At 40.9% G+C, this 19,011-nt stretch overlaps 9 protein-coding genes across 10 annotated transcripts; 5 read left to right on the forward strand and 4 right to left on the reverse strand.

Moving 5' to 3' along the window:
- Positions 1 to 871: 871 nt before the first annotated feature.
- Positions 872 to 2,872, reverse strand: LSM04_004203 (uncharacterized protein; the record flags this gene model as incomplete). The annotated part of the gene is made up of 1 exon (XM_067330354.1): positions 872 to 2,872. The coding sequence occupies one exon, from the start codon at positions 2,870 to 2,872 to the stop codon at positions 872 to 874; it is 2,001 nt and encodes a 666-aa protein (XP_067194547.1).
- A 1,885-nt stretch (positions 2,873 to 4,757) lies between these two features.
- On the reverse strand, positions 4,758 to 5,663 carry LSM04_002480 (Trypanosome RHS; the record flags this gene model as incomplete). Its single annotated transcript, XM_067330355.1, has 1 exon — positions 4,758 to 5,663. One exon carries the CDS (start codon positions 5,661 to 5,663, stop codon positions 4,758 to 4,760), a length of 906 nt encoding a protein of 301 aa, XP_067194488.1.
- A 195-nt stretch (positions 5,664 to 5,858) lies between these two features.
- Positions 5,859 to 6,203, reverse strand: LSM04_006498 (Trypanosome RHS; the record flags this gene model as incomplete). Its single annotated transcript, XM_067330356.1, has 1 exon — positions 5,859 to 6,203. The coding sequence occupies one exon, from the start codon at positions 6,201 to 6,203 to the stop codon at positions 5,859 to 5,861; it is 345 nt and encodes a 114-aa protein (XP_067194587.1).
- Positions 6,204 to 6,206: 3 nt separating this feature from the next.
- LSM04_007815 (Trypanosome RHS) lies at positions 6,207 to 6,866 on the reverse strand (the record flags this gene model as incomplete). The annotated part of the gene is made up of 1 exon (XM_067330357.1): positions 6,207 to 6,866. The coding sequence occupies one exon, from the start codon at positions 6,864 to 6,866 to the stop codon at positions 6,207 to 6,209; it is 660 nt and encodes a 219-aa protein (XP_067194618.1).
- Positions 6,867 to 9,029: 2,163 nt separating this feature from the next.
- Positions 9,030 to 10,040, forward strand: LSM04_002972 (the record flags this gene model as incomplete). 2 transcript variants are annotated; one of them, XM_067330358.1, is made up of 2 exons in its annotated part: positions 9,030 to 9,785; positions 9,847 to 9,870. In XM_067330358.1, 2 exons carry the CDS (start codon positions 9,030 to 9,032, stop codon positions 9,868 to 9,870), a joined length of 780 nt encoding a protein of 259 aa, XP_067194502.1. The 2 variants fall into 2 exon arrangements, with proteins under 2 accessions (XP_067194502.1, XP_067194503.1); XM_067330359.1 differs by having other exon boundaries at positions 9,030 to 10,040.
- A 254-nt stretch (positions 10,041 to 10,294) lies between these two features.
- Positions 10,295 to 14,671, forward strand: LSM04_003029 (uncharacterized protein; the record flags this gene model as incomplete). Its single annotated transcript, XM_067330360.1, has 1 exon — positions 10,295 to 14,671. The coding sequence occupies one exon, from the start codon at positions 10,295 to 10,297 to the stop codon at positions 14,669 to 14,671; it is 4,377 nt and encodes a 1,458-aa protein (XP_067194504.1).
- Positions 14,672 to 14,966: 295 nt separating this feature from the next.
- On the forward strand, positions 14,967 to 15,317 carry LSM04_003518 (Roadblock/LAMTOR2 domain; the record flags this gene model as incomplete). The annotated part of the gene is made up of 1 exon (XM_067330361.1): positions 14,967 to 15,317. One exon carries the CDS (start codon positions 14,967 to 14,969, stop codon positions 15,315 to 15,317), a length of 351 nt encoding a protein of 116 aa, XP_067194523.1.
- A 181-nt stretch (positions 15,318 to 15,498) lies between these two features.
- On the forward strand, positions 15,499 to 16,647 carry LSM04_009372 (uncharacterized protein; the record flags this gene model as incomplete). The annotated part of the gene is made up of 1 exon (XM_067330362.1): positions 15,499 to 16,647. One exon carries the CDS (start codon positions 15,499 to 15,501, stop codon positions 16,645 to 16,647), a length of 1,149 nt encoding a protein of 382 aa, XP_067194655.1.
- Positions 16,648 to 16,900: 253 nt separating this feature from the next.
- On the forward strand, positions 16,901 to 18,937 carry LSM04_009714 (Biotin carboxylase-like; the record flags this gene model as incomplete). Its single annotated transcript, XM_067330363.1, has 1 exon — positions 16,901 to 18,937. The coding sequence occupies one exon, from the start codon at positions 16,901 to 16,903 to the stop codon at positions 18,935 to 18,937; it is 2,037 nt and encodes a 678-aa protein (XP_067194667.1).
- Between the last annotated feature and the right edge of the window lie 74 nt (positions 18,938 to 19,011).

Genomic DNA, 19,011 nt, shown 5'->3' on the forward strand with positions numbered 1-19,011 from the left:
CATTTGTCTTGTTTTCCCCTTTTTTGTGCCATTCAGTTGGCACTTCAGTGGGGTATTTTATTTTTTTAATTTTTCTTTCCTTTTATTGGTATACACAGAACACTATGACTGTGTGTGGAGTGCTAACTGCCCCATGGCAATCAATGTAAAGTGGCAGCACAAAGAGAGAGAGAGAGAGAGAGAGGAAAAATCATAGATAAAAACTGTTTCTCTCTATTTTTCGCTTTTTTTACTTTTTTATTTATAGAATGTTTAGTTTACTGTCATCTCTCACAGAGTTCTCTTTCACTCCACACTAATTTTTTTCTTCGTTTAGACATGTCTTCTTCACCCCACTTGCCTTGCTCTGTTTCACAATGGTCCGGTATTTCGGGTTCTATTTACACCACTGCAGTAGCCGTAAAATGTTAACGATAGCAGTGGCTACTGTGCAAGCGTAATGCCAAAACCAGCAACATTCCTCACGAGAAAATTCGATTGATCAAGGTCATCCTCCTGTAAAGAACACAATTATGCCAAGAAAAGAAACAAAATGACACATCTGACAACAAAAGTCATTGTACACAACAACTTACAGTTATCAAGTGTGAAATCATTCGAGTTTTTATTTTTTAAGCTGGACCACTATTACCTCATTTTTCTTGTCCCTTCTCATATCCTCGCTGTGCAAATTCCCTCTTTTTCTTCGGTTATCTTCTCAAATTGAATAAATCCCAATCATCCACACACCAGTTATCACTATTCCTCAGAATAATACTTCGACAAATGGTAACTCGGAGGAGTCGATTACCATGAGAAAACAGCGGCATTATACTTCATCCTCAGTTTATACCGAATATGATGGGGAAGGTACCGGTCAATATTCCATACCTTAGAGTATATCCCGCGTAAAATATTCATCCGCACCAACCACCACGGGAGGGCACTCCTCAGTGACATTGATCTTTGGTGGGCCACCTCTCGCGCTCGGAGTTACAACGTACGATGTTACAGAGGGACAAAAATGAATCTCGAAGTGTTTTGAGGGGTCCCTGCAATTTATCGGAATTCCAGTAGAACTTACCAGCATGGCAGGGCCATGCGCAATACTGACCCAACTTGGAACACCGGAACGATTCGTGAGAGGATTTTCAGATGTCTGTACTGCGATTGTTCTATATTTGGGCTGAGACTCTGCAGTGTCTTTCTGAGCCTTTTCTCTCCGTTTTTTTGGTCGCCACCACAGCAGATATAACAGAATGAGAGCCACAATAACAAGAAAACCCAGAACCCCAAAAACAATACCAACAATGGCACCAACAGACCATCTCTTGGACCTTGGGATCACCGCTGAGTCACCGTCGTGCAGAAAGGGTTTCCTCACATCACGCGACCAAACATAACGGCGACCGTTAAGTGTCTTAGTAGATGCAACAAAGCAGAAGGTCAAGTCGTAAGCAGTCAACCCATATTCATTGTACAGACTCAAGATGAAAACATCAACAGATGGGGATCTCGGGAACACGCTCTCCACACACACAGAATCTTGAGCAGTACTCACAGACTCACACGGTGTATTAGGCGACACCGCACACACTTCATATGGTTCCTGCCTCCATGAAAGGTCACCCCCCTGCACACCAATCGTCGCCAACACTTTAGCGTGCACAGTGACATTGAAAACAAAGGGATCCTGCAGTACTCTTACTGGAAGTGCAGCGGGGGAAATACCAACATCTGTACCGAAATCCGTGCAGGCGGCATAGTCACCAGCTGTTGCAGAGAAAGGACCACCCCCGGCAGGCAAGTATACACGATCACTGTTAGCGGACCCAGTGCACACATCAACACTCAATACCAGATCACCACTGTTTACCTTCACGCGCGGGCACCCATTCTCTGGGCACTTCACTAGAAACACATTCTTCATTCCAGTCACATTCGAACCCGTCATTGCATCCTGAAACAAAATTTTGTTGCCCCCAACAGTGTTCATATACAGTGTGGTCAACACCAGCACATTCACCTCGAGGGGAACTGCACCCCACCGCAGGTAGTGGCCTCGCCATCCCCTCGCTGTTACGCACAGTGAGTAGTGCCCACGCAAAGGAAGGGATATAGGAGTCGTCAAATTGTAGCACCCAGCAGCAGCAGTACAGTGTGTTGCAATGTCCTCACAGTCTGACTGAGGGGGAACCAGCAGGTAGTTCTGAATGTCATTGGTATTTGGGAAGTTTGTCTCCAACATGGCCTTCAACCCATAATAGGCACTGTTGGAAGTAAATGATGCTCTTGTTGCCACAGACCTCACAAAGTTCATGGTGAATTTATTAGATATTGGCTTATTTGCTGGAAGCTCAGTCGTAGATTCACGTGTAATGACAACACTCATACTCCCTGAAACAGCTCCACGATCAGGCACAAATGCAATGAGATTTGTTCCATCCACAAGAGAAGCTGGCCATCCAGAAATGAGTCCACCATTGAAGTAATACCCAGCTGTCAGAGTCAAGTTACTCAGAGGACTGACATTATCCACCTCACAGTAGTATGTTTTTTGACTGGGGGAGATCACCACACTAGGAAAGCAACTGGTAATGGTTGTTAAAATACCATTTGTGTCAGCAGCTTCGGCATAGCAGAGAAATGAGTTTGACCCAAACAGTAGCCATAACACCACAAGGACATGCAGCACCCGTTGCAACGACAGCCTTTGATGCAACAGTGATGTCGTTCTATTCTTCTCACTCACCCATCGATGCCGTGTTCCAGATGCCCCAGAATGCTCAGAGGGCATCACGTTGTGTGTGTCGTTACGCACGTAGTACGCTTCTTGCACGTCACAAGACTGCAGCTGCATTGATTGTACTCTTCCTGTGTTCATCAGCTCCATTATGCTGCTTGGTTTGTTTGATTACTTCTTGGTGGTGGTTTGCTTGAGGCTATTCTGTGGAGAAAGGAAAAGACGGAAAGCACACAAGAGGTGATTTACACTGCAAATACAGATGAAGGACGCTACTATAGTAGCAATAAAAAAAATCTCTCATTCCCTCACACCTTAATAGCAACTATAAACCAGGAAACAATAAAAAAATAAACAGAATCCTCCACTGGTCCCTATCGTACCCACAAAATGAATGCCGTACAAGAGTCTCAAATCAATACAACAACACCTTGTAGAATTTACAAAACACACACACACACATACACATCTATAAATCATTAGTGGATTTCATCACAAGTCCATTCATTCCACCCTTACTTCTTACAGCATGATTGTGGTTTCGCACATTTTCTCATGTGCAGAAAATAAACCACAGTGGTTGAGAACATGATTAGCTGTATATTTATTGGGTTTGTGTGATTGTAACCATGGGAGAAGAATAAGTATACCACAACTAAATGTGTAATACAATATACCCTGCCATAATTTCCGGTGGTTGGTGTCTCGTTGTTTTTGCTTTCATGGTGTCGTGTCCTCTGTCTGTTTGTTTCTTTGTCCACTTTTGTTTCACAACTCCCAATACCCAACAACCCACGCTTTCATATTGTTTGTTTCTTCCTGTGTATTTTTTACTGTCCGCTGGGGTCCTGATCTGCCAGCCACTACACCCCACACACACTATGGCCAATAATAACGAGCCACACCGTTAAGGAGAATAGGATCCATTTCCCACTCTTTGAACAATTCATGTTGGAATCATCATGGCATCACCCATTATTGACACCCACCGAGGGAAGAGAACAACAGCCATCTGCCATTTACCGTATCCATTAATTGCACCCAACAGAACGTGACAGAGCCAAGTGACATCCAACACCAAAAGAGGAATAAATAAAACCAGCAGAAGAGTCAAATCCCGAACTCTTCACCTCTTTTCCATAACTTCCATTGGAATTCCAAAGGATCCAAAGTGCAATGACAGTGTACCAAGTAAAAGTATCCCTGATGTTATTTACCGTGTTCTTTGCTGAGCCTATAAAGTGCAATAAACAAAGAGAGAAGCAGATAATGTTTTTTTTTCTTGGCTTGTCCCCTGTTTCAAACAGAGATCCCCCTTGGGGAGCAGCAAGGAACAGAATAGTTTACAACACCTTCCCTTCACGCAGAGTGGGAATCTCTGTTGTCTTTTTTTTAGAATTTCCCTCTCCGCCCAAAAGACTCCCACACCACAGTAATAAATTTAGCATGTGGGCAGAGTAGCAAAAATATATAAAAAAGTAGCATTTAGTATTTTCCCATTATGTTTTTGTCACCCATTGTGTCTTAATCAACAATCAGAAAGGAGTTTCAACTATCAGTTCATTATTAACACTGACGAAAAGGAAATGTTGAAAGCCCCTTTTTAACCCACTCCTCTGTGCAGGACAAAGAAGGACATATTGAGTGGGTTTTTTCAAAATATCAACCCTATTCAACAATACCCACACATACACACAGGTAAACTAAGAAAACATAATATGATAATTTTTACCAAACTAAACATTAGAACACTTCTTTCCAAAACTCACCCACCCATCCCGAAAATAATTAAAACCCCATGGACATTATAAATTACCATACGTTGTCATTTGTACCTTGCCCCAAAAGAGAAAACAGAAAACATAAATAGGTAATATACCACACAGTTAGTCATTGTTTTGTGAGACTGTACGGCATATTTGTATTACCCTTTAATTCCTACTAAAAAAAGGCATAACATGTTAAAGGTTGGGTTATTTCACTAATATCTGTATAATTACAACATATTTCAGTTGAAACGGACTATTTGTTGTATTTAGCTTTTTCCTTTCTCTCTTATGAATTTAATTATTCGTGAATCCATCGCCTCTAGAGTCAGAGCGACGCGCAGGATCATTTCTGGAGACAAGTTCACCTGATACTGATTTACCTTTTCATTCCAGAATGCGGCAACAACCTTCTGTTCCTCAATGGTATACTCTTCCGATTCGTTCAGAATGCATCCCTGCCATCTTCTTATTTGCTTGCTCTCATTGCCCACCTTAGGCTGCATGTAAATGATCTCCCACGATACTTCCTTGGAAATATCAGCCCAGTCAGAAAAACAAGTTTCAAGATATTCCTTTAATCCAGATACTGCAGTAACTGTAGTTTCATGGTCTCTGGCAGTTGTCGTTTGTATCCCAATCAGTGTAACCCTTCCCTCTGCAGATTTCACAAAGTAGAAAGCATCAACCAGAGGAAAATTAGATATAGAAGGATGATAAAGCATATTGTACTCTATCCTCCTCATCTCCTCGTCATTTGTACCAGTGGGAAAGCGGAGATACCCCTTACTGGCATATGCAACTGAATCCCTCCGTTGCAAAACGCTCCGCTTCCCTTCTATTATTCCAGGTGGTTGAATTATTTTCAGTTCTTCACCAAGCGCAGACACAAAGTTTCCCTCTCTAAAAGCATTAACACCATACTCCTCAAATTTTTCGGCAATGAGGATACCCTTGTCGGTGAAAAGTGCAGATTCTGAAATATCACTCAACGCTTTCTTCACTTCTTTGCACCGTCTAGGATATAGAACATCACTGAAAATATAACGTGGAAGTGGCCCAACATTATCAATACGTTCCTTTATTTTCTTCCAATAGTTTTCAAGTTCATTAGATTGATTGCGCTTTTCCCATGCACACATCGCCTTGATATCACGCAGAGTTGGACAATTCATAATGATATGCAGTGCCCCCTTTTGTTTATCCCACTCTTTATATTGTTAACCTCATTTGGAGATGATATCACAGTCATGCCCCATCCTGGAGGAGGGAATGAAAGCGGTGGCGGTCTCCTTTTATCGTACACATCATAAATTATGTACCCTTTTCTTTCTTGAGAGAGCTCTTGTATATCATATCGTGCAGCATCATCATCTCTGTACCGAAGTCACCTTTCCACCATCACTATTCTTTTCAAACAGATAGGCCCCACCATGAATGAAGTATGCCACCACTGGGAGTCGTTCTGCATCATAGTGCAACAGTTGGTAGAGGAGGAACGAACCAGCTGCAAAGGATTTGCCAATTCCAGGCGTTCCAATTAACACATATGGAGTGGGTTCCTTTTTTGCATGCACATTATCAACAAAATACTCATCCAGATCCTTTAGAATTTTATGGCATGTACGCATCACCTCCTTGTTGACATAAATATCGCAGCTCTCCTTCATACTGAACTTTGTGTATGGCCATCCTATCTCGGAAGTGAGCACCATCAACTACAGACGTCCATCCTCGGGTTTCTCATTATCATTATCATTATCGTCCTCTGCAGAACCCTTCATCACCTCATCGTCTGCCCACGGTTGCGGTGGATGGCCCTCTTTCACTTGCATACCGAATCCCTCACCACCAACACCCTCTACATAGTGCCATGTCGCATTATACACAGATTCATATACACCTTCCACTACCACAGGTGTGGTATCCTGAGAAACATGCATCTGTCTCTTTGCTGCATTAAGAGCTGCATTCAGCTTCCCCCTTGCCATTGAAAGAATACTCTCCTTGCCTGTGAATTCGTCCCATTGCCGCAGAGAGTAAACTCCTGCTTTTTCAAGATTATTTGCAACCTCTAACTTCTTATAGGCGGGCAGTGCAGTGATATGATTCCTTAGTTTTTCATCCTGAATATACATAGCCGGATCTATAGCAAATGCCTCCATGGTGACATTCTCATTGGAATCAACAACACCCCTGCCACCCACATTATTGCGGAGGAAATCGTTCAATTTAGGTGTCTCCGGGATATTCACATCATGCAGCAGTACTTCTCTGACTGTGCTGTCCAATGTCCACTTTGGTTGAGGTACAGTTTCCACTCTTGCACGTACAGCTGGGGGTTCATCAGCATCATTTTCTCCTGTTCTTCTTGGCATCACTTCACCATGCGTGTGTTCCACACGTGCCAATTGTTCCTCTTCGTTTATCGCATGGGCATTCTTTTTCTTCCTTTTCTCTCCTTTTTCTCCTTCTCCTGTTACTTTTTCTCTTTCTTACTACTCACTTCTGCAACACCAAAATGAAAAAGAAAAGAGAGAATATATGAAATATCAGTAAAACCACACAGGAAAAAAGTTTGCACTGAGTGACACACAATCAACAAGAATACGACTCATATTGCCAAGAAAAAGCAATTTCTACGTACACTGCATTTAACCCTGAATATGCAGCATGGGTTTCCATTCAGTATCATTCCACAGTGATTTACTGCCCACAGTCTGTTATCCTGCAAAACGAGGGTAACCTCATACACAATGAGTGGTTCACTCCAGTATCAACACCCAAACAGCAGAGGGAAGACTCCTTCATTCACCACAACACAGATTATCATCACGTGATGATGTTTGGGTTGTGTGCAACACCACTGCGATGCATCCCACAAACACAGTTTTATTCTTTTTTATTTTATTTTGGTTTCACCCACAGTATTGTAACTGGTTGTTTATTTCATTTTATTTGACATGGCTTTCTTTTTTTTTCGCTGTTAGAAGAAGCAAAGAATAATTTCATTCCTTTTCATCATGCCCACACAAAAAAAAAGTTCACACTAACAAAAGGGTCTCCTCTGGTGGGTCCACCATCTCTCTCCTTTCCTCTTTCAGGCACCAGAGAAAACCACTGCAAGAGAGGCGACGGTGCAACAACACACAACTAAATTCCTGATTGGACACAACCCTCTGCACAGAATCCACGGTGCATTGATGCAGCACTAAAATCAAATTGTGTAAGAGAGACGCAATGTCAAGGGATGGTTCTCGTTGTGGAACCTGTTGCGGTGTAATGTTAATGAGTCCACATGGGCAAACTACTCCATAAATACAAAGTATTATTCCCTTGTGTTTCCTGTTTTCTTTGTGTGTGTGGGGAGACAGTTCCCTCACACACGCATCACTCCTATCAGCAATGAATAAAGCCATCAACCTATTTTTCTTATACTTTTGTGAAGTGTTTTCTTTTCTGAAAAGGACAACAACATACACAAAGAGGACGCCACTGGTTATGAGGGTTGTTGGCCTCACAAAGCAGCAGGCCGACGAAAGGGAAGCCCGGGGGCCCCCCCCCCGGGGGCCCCCCCCCCCCCCCCAAAAAAAAAAGGGGCCGCGCCCCCCCGGGGGGGGGAGCACCCACAAAAAAAAATTATTTTTCCCTTTCTTCCCTTCTCCCCCCCCCCCCCCCTGCCGGGGGGGGCCGGGCCCCCCCCCCCCCCCCCCCCCCCCCCTTCCCCTCTTTTTTTCTTTTTTTTTTCTTTCCCTTCCCCCCCCCCTTCCCTCCTTTTGTCCCTCCTTCCTTTGTTTTCCTTTTTTTGGTTGTTTTTGGGGGTTTTTTTTTTGTGGGTTTTTTGGGTGGTTTGAAAGGGGAGGTGTATTTAGGTTTTTTTTTTTGTTTTTTTTTTTTAGTAGAGTAGTGAAGAGTGGGAGATTGGGTTTGGGGGGGGGTGGGTGGGGGGAATTGAAAGTTAAAAGCAACAAAACCAACCTACCTAACCAATAAAATTAAATTTTGATTTATTTTTGTTTTTTTTATTTTTTAATTTTTTTTTTTTTTTTTCTTTTTTTCCCCTCCCTCCTTCCCCTCCCCCTAACCATAAAAACATTTAGAATAAGAAAAAGGAAAGGGGAAGGAAGAAAGGATATTTTATATTTTATTTTATTTTAAAAAAAAAAAAAAAAAAAAAAAAAAAAAAAAAAAAAATAAAAATTTTATAATTTTTTTTTGAAACTTTTTTTATTTTTTTTTTTCCTTTTCTTTCCCTTTTTTTCTTTTTTCTTTTCTCTTTTTTCCTTTTTTTTTTTGGGGGTAGTGGTGAAAAAAGAGGGTATAATTTTAAAATTTGGGGGGTGGAAAAAAAAAAAAAAAAAAAAAAAAAAAAAAAAAAAAAAAAAAAAATAAAAGGGGATAAGGGGGGGGAGGGGGGGTTAAAGAAGGGAAAAAAAAAAAAAAAAAAAAAAAAAGAAATTAAGTGCTTGGCGAATTGTAATCACCCTAATATTATTAAATACATTGAGGATCATGAGGAAAATGATCAACTTCTTATTGTTATGGAGTTTGCTGATTCTGGAGATCTTGATCGACAGATAAAGTCTCGTGCAACGGATGGTTTTCGTTACTTTCAAGAACATGAAGCTTTTTTTTTATTTTTGCAGTTAACACTTGCTCTTGATCACATCCATAGCCATAAAATGCTACACCGCGATATCAAAGGTGCCAATATTCTTTTGACTTCTACAGGCTTAATCAAATTGGGCGATTTTGGATTCAGTCACCAGTATGATGATACAGTTTCAGGTGTGGTTGCGAATACTTTCTGTGGGACACCCTACTACTTGGCCCCTGAGCTATGGAATAATCAAAGATACAGTAAAAAGGCAGATATATGGTCGTTGGGTGTTCTATTATATGAAATTATGGCTTTAAAGCGTCCTTTTACTGCTACAAATATGAAAGGTTTAATGGCAAAAGTTCTTGCTGGTGATTTTTCCCCTCTACCTGAGAAGTATTCCGTCGGATTCAGAAATCTTGTTCGAGCTATCCTTGTTGTTGATCCCAACCAACGACCTGGTGTTCGAGAAATATTTCATATACCTTATGTGAGAGATGGGTTAAAAGTCTTTATGCAAACTGTGAAGAAAAATGTGCGTATTGCAGGGCCTGTAAAGGATGCCCTTATAACTCATGTAACAGATATTCTTTCCGCAGAGTCTCCTCCTGAACCCAGTGGGAGTTTGGTGGGTCAAATTAACTATGAAGTTACCTTCAGAGGGTATGTGAAGAAATTGGGAGGTGGAAATGGACGCGTATGGAAAGATCGCTATTTGCAAGTTGTCCGCGGGCATCTTATCTTGTCGGACAGCGAAGCAGACCAAGAAGGAAAGGCACTGAGTCTGGAACAGGTTCAGAGTGCTTGTCCAGTGCCTATTGGTACTGCAAAGAGAGAGTTTGTTTTTGCGCTCAACACTATCGGCGGAAAGTCGATGTGGTTTCAAGCGGGGTCCCAGGAAAACATGGAAATGTGGATTCACGCCATACAGCGGGGACTTGGAATTTCTTGAAATTTTTCTTTTATTTTCTTTTTTTCTGAGTTTGGCTACGGCCAGTTGCGCTGGGAGGATATGCAGAGTTGACGGTATTCACCAATGAAATTTCTTTTTTTTTAGTCTCTTAGTTGGTTTTGGTGTCTGTATATACATACATATATGTTATATCTGAATTTTCTCAAATGTGGTAAGCTTTTTCTCTTCTTTTATTTTCTTTTTTTTTTTTTTTTTTTTTGTGGAAGTCATTCCCTTTTTGTAGTGTACATCCCATGACTGCTACTGCACTAATACTGGGGTTTAATTCGCCTTCTGCCGTATGTACAGCAAGTAATAGCATTCTTATTGGTGCTGGAAGTGGTGTCGTTGCCAGGCGAGGCAATGACTCAATCCAATGGGTCCCAGGTGATGGTCGATATACTGTTGGTAAACTAGCCTATTCGCATTCCTCACGCTTGTTATGTGTAACAGAGGTTAGATTAAGTATAACTCTGCACGTGTTTCGATACCCAGAGTATAATCGCGTGCAAAAAATTGATAATATTGCTAGAGTGGACGTCCAAGATATGTGTTTTTCACCAAATGGTCAAATATTAGCTATACTGACATGTATGCCTTCTTGTAATGTTAGTCTCTTTTTTGTTCAACGTGGACGTTCTCTTGAGAGGTCCGCTTCTGTCTCACTAGATGATAAGTTTTGGAAGCAAATTGTATTTCCACCTCAGCGCACAGACTGTATTGCTGTGTTAGAGTCACAAGGGATTGCTATTGTTAGCCAATTCTCTTTAACTACTACTATACCAAGTATCGCAGTAATTGCTTCACCGCAGCATGAATTTTGTTCCTTTGCTTGGACACCTTCTGGTGTAGTATGTGGGACAAAAGAAGGATCTCTTGTTATTTTTGATGAAATAAAGATGGAGATAAAAGAGTATTTTACTTGCCCAACAAATGCCGCGGTAACCTCCATACTTAATACGTCCCCATTTCTCTTACTAGGAAATGAAGCGGGCTCAGTCTTTGGTTACAATATGAATACGAAAGAGTTACAGCTACTGTTACAGGTTAATCATTCCATCGAGAGAATGTTGATCTCTGAGAATGGATTTGATACACTGGTTATTAGTAAAGCTGACATTACAAAGTTAGATTTGAGGACGTCATCCTCTACTCTTATTAGGGCTCGTAACACTGATAATAGTATGAAAATCATGACCCTCGAAAACTTAGTTGTGATTGTCTGTGCTGATGGTACCTTGGAGAAGTATGAAGCAGATACCAATACTCTAACCCGATTTGTCACTGATTTCAATGACAGAGCTGAAGATGCTTGTGTATTACAGTTTTCAGTGGTTGCAGTATTTCACAGTGGATGTGTTCGATGTTTTACTGTGAAACCTGAGTTTAAAGTTTCTTCTCATATAATACTTGGTGATATACCTCTTTCTCTTTGTGCATCCGATGGAGACTCATCATTGGTTGTAACAGATGGTAATGCAATTCATCTTCTTACTGTGAAAAATGATCTTCTTCACTTTCAAAGTTCTGTGGATACCTTTACCAGTAAGGTGACAAACCTTCGCTGGATAGTAGGGAGTGATCGATCGGTACTAGCCACTTGTGTGAATGGTGAGGTACAGCTTGTTCGATGTTTTGACGGTAATGATGTACAACCTGCTACCTTACTTGTGGAGACAATTTGGCGACTTGATTATCCAGTTCGGGATATACTTCCACTTTATTTTGATGAAGAGGTGGTTAACATTTTGGTTCATTCATTAGACAAAGAAACCAAACTCTATGTTTTAGAACGTCGCCGAGAGAGAGATATGAGGTCTTTGCGTCCTTTATTTTTGATGCGTGATCATGAAAGTGGTGGTACTACTCTTGAGAAATTTGGAAATGACGCCGTAATATCAGGTGGTACGGATGGCAAAGTAGTTATAAGAGATATTTCACATTATCGATTGAAACTTACACCTATACCCCCATCGAAGGAAAAGAGGCGACCACTACAAGAAATTCATTTGCGACCTTTTAGTAAGAGAGGTATAGTTTCTTTATCTGTGTGGAATGAAGGAGGAGGTTTTGTTTGTACTGGTGATGATACTATTGTGCATCTGATTCCTCAAATTGGTACTATTAACTACTCTTGGACGGAGCCAGAGTGGCGCGAAGAAAGACCTTCAAGTTCTCCAAAAGAAGCAAAGACTACACTGAAAAGTGATGCTGTGATGGCAGAAGAATCAAAACGCAAAATATTATCTTCATTGACTGAATTGAGAGCAGATATTGACAAATTACTGCTTGAGAAAACTTCTGCTGTGAATATTGAAGAATTTCTTTTACCTGATCAGCGCGAGTCATTTATCGCAGAATGCGATTTGGCAATTCAGCAGGCTAAGGAGGATGATTATTATCACTTATTACATAATGAATTTACACAGTATAAGATTCGACGCGAGTGCTGGGATACGATGGAAGTTCCACGAACAAAAATTGTTTCTTTGAGTAAACCTATATTAGAGGTTCACAACTTTCATCGTCGGAAAGCTAACCCTGAGGCAGTGAGTCTGTTGAAAAAGGTAAAATTTCTAAGGATGCTTCAAATCAAAGCCGATGACTACTTTACATTTTCTTCCCAGGTTAAGCACCCTGGAAGTAAAACTCAAATGGCGCAACAGGAGATAGTCCCCAATGATGATACTACAGAATTACTTTACGACCCTATTGACGTATATACAAACTCACGTGCAACTATTCAAATGATTTTACTTAATGGAAGAATTTCCAAGGTTAAGGAGGTATTTAACAATAGCTTTGACAACTTAAGAGAGAAAAAGAATCGTGAATTATCTCGTATTCAAGAAAGAAATGAACGTTGTAAACGTATTATGCGACAACTTGGAGAGCCAGTATTGTCCGATGATGTGCTTTTTACACCCTTTTTTGACAAGGAGGAAGATCCTGCCAGTGTATTTGAGGTTTTCGATTCTGAAATTGATCCAGAGTTGCTTAAACTTGCTAAGAAAGAAAATAACTCGGCATACGCTATTTCTCCTTCAGATGAGGCTGCATTGAAAACTTGGATGGATGGTCTGGAAAAAGATACCGAAGTGATAGCAGTTAAAGTTACATTGCCTGCTTTTGCGGACGAATCTTTGGAGCAGTATGTACCACCTGATGAGAGAACGGATGAACAGCAAAAGATATATGAGGAATATGAAAAGGATCTTGCTGAACAAACGGCAAATGTAAATGAACGAAAAGATGCCTTGCGAAAAGAAATGAAAGACTTAATGAAGGCAAACGTCGATGGTGCAAGTAAGATAAATGAAGAGATTTCGTTGTTGGGAAAACGGCGAATGGAGATGGCCCAATTAGTAGATGAATTGGAATCACATCAAGTGAATGCACTACAAAGACTTCTTCTTCAACCAACAATTTGTAATGAGTTATTGGCGGTCATACGAGAGAAAACAGAACTTGAAGGTCGCCTAAAACAACTTCAAAGTCTTGAAATGTATAGGAAAAAGTTACTTGCAAATGAGGAATTAAAGTTAAATCGATCTATTGAGGATGAAAAGACGCTTGCCACAGAGATGCGTAATTCCCCTCCATTTAATGATACTGAACTTGGTGATAAACTTTATAGGCGTTTTACAAGGTGGCGAAATAAGTATGAGGAGGGTTTAGCAACGCTTCCCCAGGTTGAGCAACGTGAGAACTTTCCAGAAGCTCTTTGGGAATTATATTGTGGATGTTGCTTAAAAATTGTAGAAACTAGGGATGTGATTTCCCGCAATACGGCCTCGGTTTGCTCCTTTACTGAATTGTTAAAAGATGTAGAGACAGAGATGTCAAAAGTACAAAGAGAAGTAGAAGAGAAGGAAACTGCGGAAGATGTTTGTAGAAGTAGTGCAATTCGTAGGATTCTTGATGTACAAAATCTTTATTCTTTGCGGCAAGGACAGGTGCAAGATGAAGATGCAGTGGTGGGTGCTGACTTTGTAACCTTTTCTTTCAGATGGGCAAGAGACATTCTGGATTACAATAGTCTTATTTTTTCGAGCTTTGATGAACTTCGTCTTCTTATGACTAAAATATCACAGCAACGTCAGGCGATGAAAATGTGTGCTTGGGAGACTGAAAACTTACAATACTGTGTCGGAACGTTGGAGATGGAGCTTCGACAGCTACACACCTTACGGGTAACCAGACAGATGCAAGATATTATTCATACTGGTGTCGCATCTTCCTGTGAGGATGAGGTTGAAAAGCTGAATCAACGAATTGAGTACGTTAGACATGTTATGTCAAAAAAGATAGAGGAGCGGAATAGAGTAATTGCGAGGTTAAAACTTCAGATTAATGATAGAAACGTTGAAAACAAACTTCTAGATACTGAAGTCCAGCAGATGAAAAGTCTTGTCGATGACAAAAAGGCTGTATGGAGCATGTTGGGTGAGCACAACAATGAAGAAGATAGACTACGTCGAAGAATGAAAGAATTGTATGAAAACAGTGAATTAGAGGAGTTGGCACGATCTCAGCAAGAGGAACTAGTGCGACTGAAGCGTGAGATTGACCGTCTCCGGGAACGCACATTTCCTTCTTTTGCAGTTGTTTCAAAGAAAACCGTTAGCTAACGAGGATCAATTGAGATGTAAAGAAGAAAAAAAAATGACTCTGTAAACATGTGCGTTCCATGTATGTAAAATGGCTATGTGTTTTGGGGAGATGCTCTTTTTTTTTTTTGTAGTTCTTGGATCGGAATACTATTTTTATTTGTTTTATTTTATTTATATTTTATTGTTTAGTTGATATTGCTGAGTCATTATGTTCTTTTTAAATTGATTTTTAACTTTTTTCTTCTGTCTTGGTATCGCTCTTTGTTTTTATCTTATTATTATCGATTTACAAGACGTATTTTAATTGGAATTAATGAATTTGTCAGCAACAACGACGCATGAGCGGGAGCGACGTGTTAACTCTGTAGAGGAAATACTTCTCCGCATTACATCACACGAAGGGGTGATTGGGTATATTGTCTTTAACCCTACAGATGGGCGCATACTAAAGTACTCTGGGTTTGCCTCTGATGAGCGAAAAGTTCAGAAATATGCGGTTAAGATAAATGGTTTCACAAGCCTTGTAGCGTCAACTATTCGTACTATTGATTGGAAGGATAATCTTACGTTTCTCCGTTTGAGTATGGGTCTGACGGATATTTTGATTGCACCAGATGTAGATGAGCAGTATACTTTAGTTGTAGTACAGGAAATAAAGCGATAATCTCTGCTTCGCATGACTTACTATTATTATTATTATTATATGTAGATATATTTATTCCCATATATGTATGTTTATGTTTTTATGTTTATCTCTTTGAAGATTAAATACACAAATTTTTTTTCTTCTTGTGTGGTACACTTATTAACTTCATACTTGCTCTCTTTGTGTGCAGATAGGTAGCATGTACGCTGTCAAACCATGGGGCAAGGTTCTTCTTATCGGTGGTAGTGTGGGGACGTATGCCATGGGAATTGGCATGCGCTGGCGTGAATCTAGCGTTCAAATTATAGAAAAACGTGTAGATCCCCGTTATGAGGTTAACAATAGAAGGCGCTGCGTTTGCACCAACCAAACTATGAAACTCCTTGCAGACTTGGGTTGCACTCTTGGAAAGATCGAAAGCGTTCTTAAAAGAGTCAGAGGTTGGCGTTTCGTGAATTCTAATCTTGAAATAATAAAAGAAGGAGTTGTGTTTCCAGGTTGTGCCGATGGTGAAGCAGCGTATCACTGTCGTGAAGGTGATCTTCTTCGAATGCTACGAACAGAATTCTTGCGTTTTGGGGGAGATATAAGTTGGGGAACGGAGGCATTTGATGCTTTTGAGAGTGGAGACGGAAGTGGGGCGTGGAGTTTGAGAAAGATGTATGGTATTGAAACCGAAGCAGAGGCCATCATTACAACGGTAAAAGGATCACAACTTTCAGAGTTGTTGATAGAAGATGACCCAAATCGTATAGCTGTTCTCTTTGACGAAGACTCAGGTGTTTTTCACTATGAAAAGGCAATTTTTGAAAAATTATTTGGATCAAGTGATGTAGTCATTGTAGTGGGATCGGGATTGGTACTTCATATGTGGTACACAGGTGACGTAGTAGTGTGGAAAGCAATCCGGAGGGCTCAAAAGGGTAATGAGAACATTCAGAGTATTTTTTCTCATCCAGTTATTCGACATGTTATCAATAATAGTTTTGATGTGGTTTCTCGTGTGCGCATTCTTCCCGCGACAACACCTGCGATTAAAGAGTCCGTTTCGCAGGTGAAATTAAGTGTCCTAGGAGATGGACTTCTTCCTGTTGATCCATTTGAATGGAGAGGAGATCGAGCTCGGTGCCTCATTGAGGAGGCCTCAGCGCTTTGTCGAGCCTTTTACGGCAAGAAGTATCACCGTGGAAACGTTGCTCATCTTCTTAGAGGAATAGAACAAGATGCACTGGCGAAACGAGCTTCTCTATTGCGTCGAGATTTAGAAGATGCGGAACATTTTCTGGCTTCTCAACCTACCATTCCGGAGTATGGTCAAACTACCTCCATGTATAGGGTTGCTGCATAGAAAAAACGCGGGTATTGTTTCTTTTTTTTACGCTTTGGGATGTTGTTACTATTGAACTTTAAGCCCCTCCTTACCCTCTTTATCTTGACTTATTTTTTCGAGTTGTGTGCATCTTTTTCTAATTCCTTCTCTCTCACACACACATACTCTCTCTCTTTGTGTATATGCACGTATGTGCGTGTGTGTGCTTATGCTTGATTCCATGGTATCCCCTCCCGTTTATTTTCGCCATGTATTTCTAGAGTGATTTGTTATGCTTCGACGAACCCGTTTCAGTCGTGCAGCACTTAAGAAGGTGTTGGTGGCTAATCGTGGCGAGATTGCGTGTCGTGTGTTTCGAACATGTCGCGAGATGAACATTCGAACCGTTGCGGTATGCTGTGAAAGTGAACCAAACGCTAAACATGTCCAAGAAGCAGACGAAGCCTTTATTCTTGGACCACCACCGGCGTCTTCATCATATCTTCGGGGTGAACGAATTATTGAAGCGGCAAAGAAGCTGCAGGTGGACGCTGTACACCCAGGATACGGTTTTCTATCGGAAAACCCTGACTTTGCTGCTGCCATTGTGGAGTCTGGTATAGAATTTATTGGACCTCCAGCTGCGGCTATGGCGTTTATGGGATCCAAGAGTGAAAGCAAACGCATAATGGAAGCCGCGGGGGTTCCGGTTGTGCCAGGCTACTATGGTGAAGACCAAAGACCTGAGCGACTCTTTGAAGAGGCTAAAAAAATTGGATTTCCCGTACTTATAAAGGCAGTTTCAGGTGGTGGTGGGAAAGGTATGAAAATTGTGAAGGACGCAAAAGAGTTTAATCTTATGCTGGAGAGCGCAAAACGTGAGGCGAGAAATTTTTTCAAGGATGATCGTGTTCTGTTAGAACGTTATGTTACACATCCACGACATATTGAATGCCAAATATTTTTTGATAAATTTGGTAACGGTGTCTTTTTTTTTGAAAGAGACTGTAGCGTTCAAAGGCGCTACCAAAAAGTAATTGAAGAGGCCCCTGCACCTCATATCACATCTGAAATGAGACATCGTATTGGTCAAGTTTCTTTAAAAGCAGCAAAGGCTGTTGGTTATGTTGGGGCGGGTACGGTGGAATTTATTTTTGATACTGAGCGAGATGAGTTTTTTTTCATGGAAATGAATACACGTCTTCAGGTGGAGCATCCTGTGACGGAAGAAATTTGTCGAATTAATGGAACCCCTCTAGATCTTGTACGTTTGCAGTTACAGACAGCGGAGGGACTACCTTTGGGATTTTCTCAGGAGGATATTTCTATCCACGGAGTTTGTGTAGAGACTCGTGTTTATGCAGAGTCGCCAGAAAATGGGTTTCTCCCTGTTAGCGGGCAGTTGGAGTATATTAAGGAACCAGAACAAGGTTTTCATGGAGGGATAAAAGTACGACTTGACACTGGATTTCGATCTGGGGATGATGTACTCGTTCACTATGATCCAATGATAGCCAAACTAGCGGTTTGGGGTGAAGATCGATCAAAAGCCCTTGAGGGTATGTGTAAGGCGTTGAGTTCCTATCACATTCTTGGTGTTCAAACGAACATTGATTTCCTCATGCGTTGTTGCGTGAATCCTCAATTTCTTGAAGGTGGTGTAACAACCAACTTTATTGAGCAAAACATAGATAGTCTACTTGAAAAAAAACATATCGGCAAACATGTATTGTCATTGGGAGCCATATCATTTCTGATTACCCACAGGACTTCATCTTCTGTCTTCCGTCTTAATCATTCACTAGAGGAAAGGGTTTTATTCTCTATTGATGGAAAAAATGTAATGGTGTTGGTAATGATATCTAATAATGATGGAGTTTTTTGCAATGTTGATGGCGTGAAATGCAAGGTTATTGTTGAGGAAAAGAAGGCCATGAACGATGGTACCTGGGTATTTACAGTAAAAGTAGATGATGAACTCCGCTTTAACTTTACTTCTTTTATTACAAGCAAGGAAATTGCTCTCATTTTACCAGATGGTTTCTACACCTTGGCTCTTCAACCACTAGCTGAAGATTTTGGTAATGCTGCAATACAGGTTGCTGGATCGGCTCGTGTACTAAGTCCTATGCCAGGGAAAGTGACTAAATTCCTCGTGGAAAATGGAACGAAGGTGAAACAAGGTCAAGCAGTACTTGTACTTGAAGCGATGAAAATGGAACACGCCGTCAAGGCTACTTCTGAAGGTTTGGTAACTTTGTGCGTTAAAGAGGGTGAGTTGGTGGGTGGGGATCACCTACTTGCCAAGATTGCTCCTGATTCCCATTAAATTTGCAAGCGAAATTTCAACAAATTGAGCTACGAATTGTTGTAAAAAAAAAAGAAAAACGAAAAACATTTTTT

The sequence above is a fragment of the Trypanosoma melophagium genome, assembly GCF_022059095.1.
Source record: "Trypanosoma melophagium isolate St. Kilda chromosome Unknown ctg11segment0, whole genome shotgun sequence".
Classification (NCBI taxonomy): Eukaryota; Euglenozoa; class Kinetoplastea; order Trypanosomatida; family Trypanosomatidae; genus Trypanosoma; species Trypanosoma melophagium.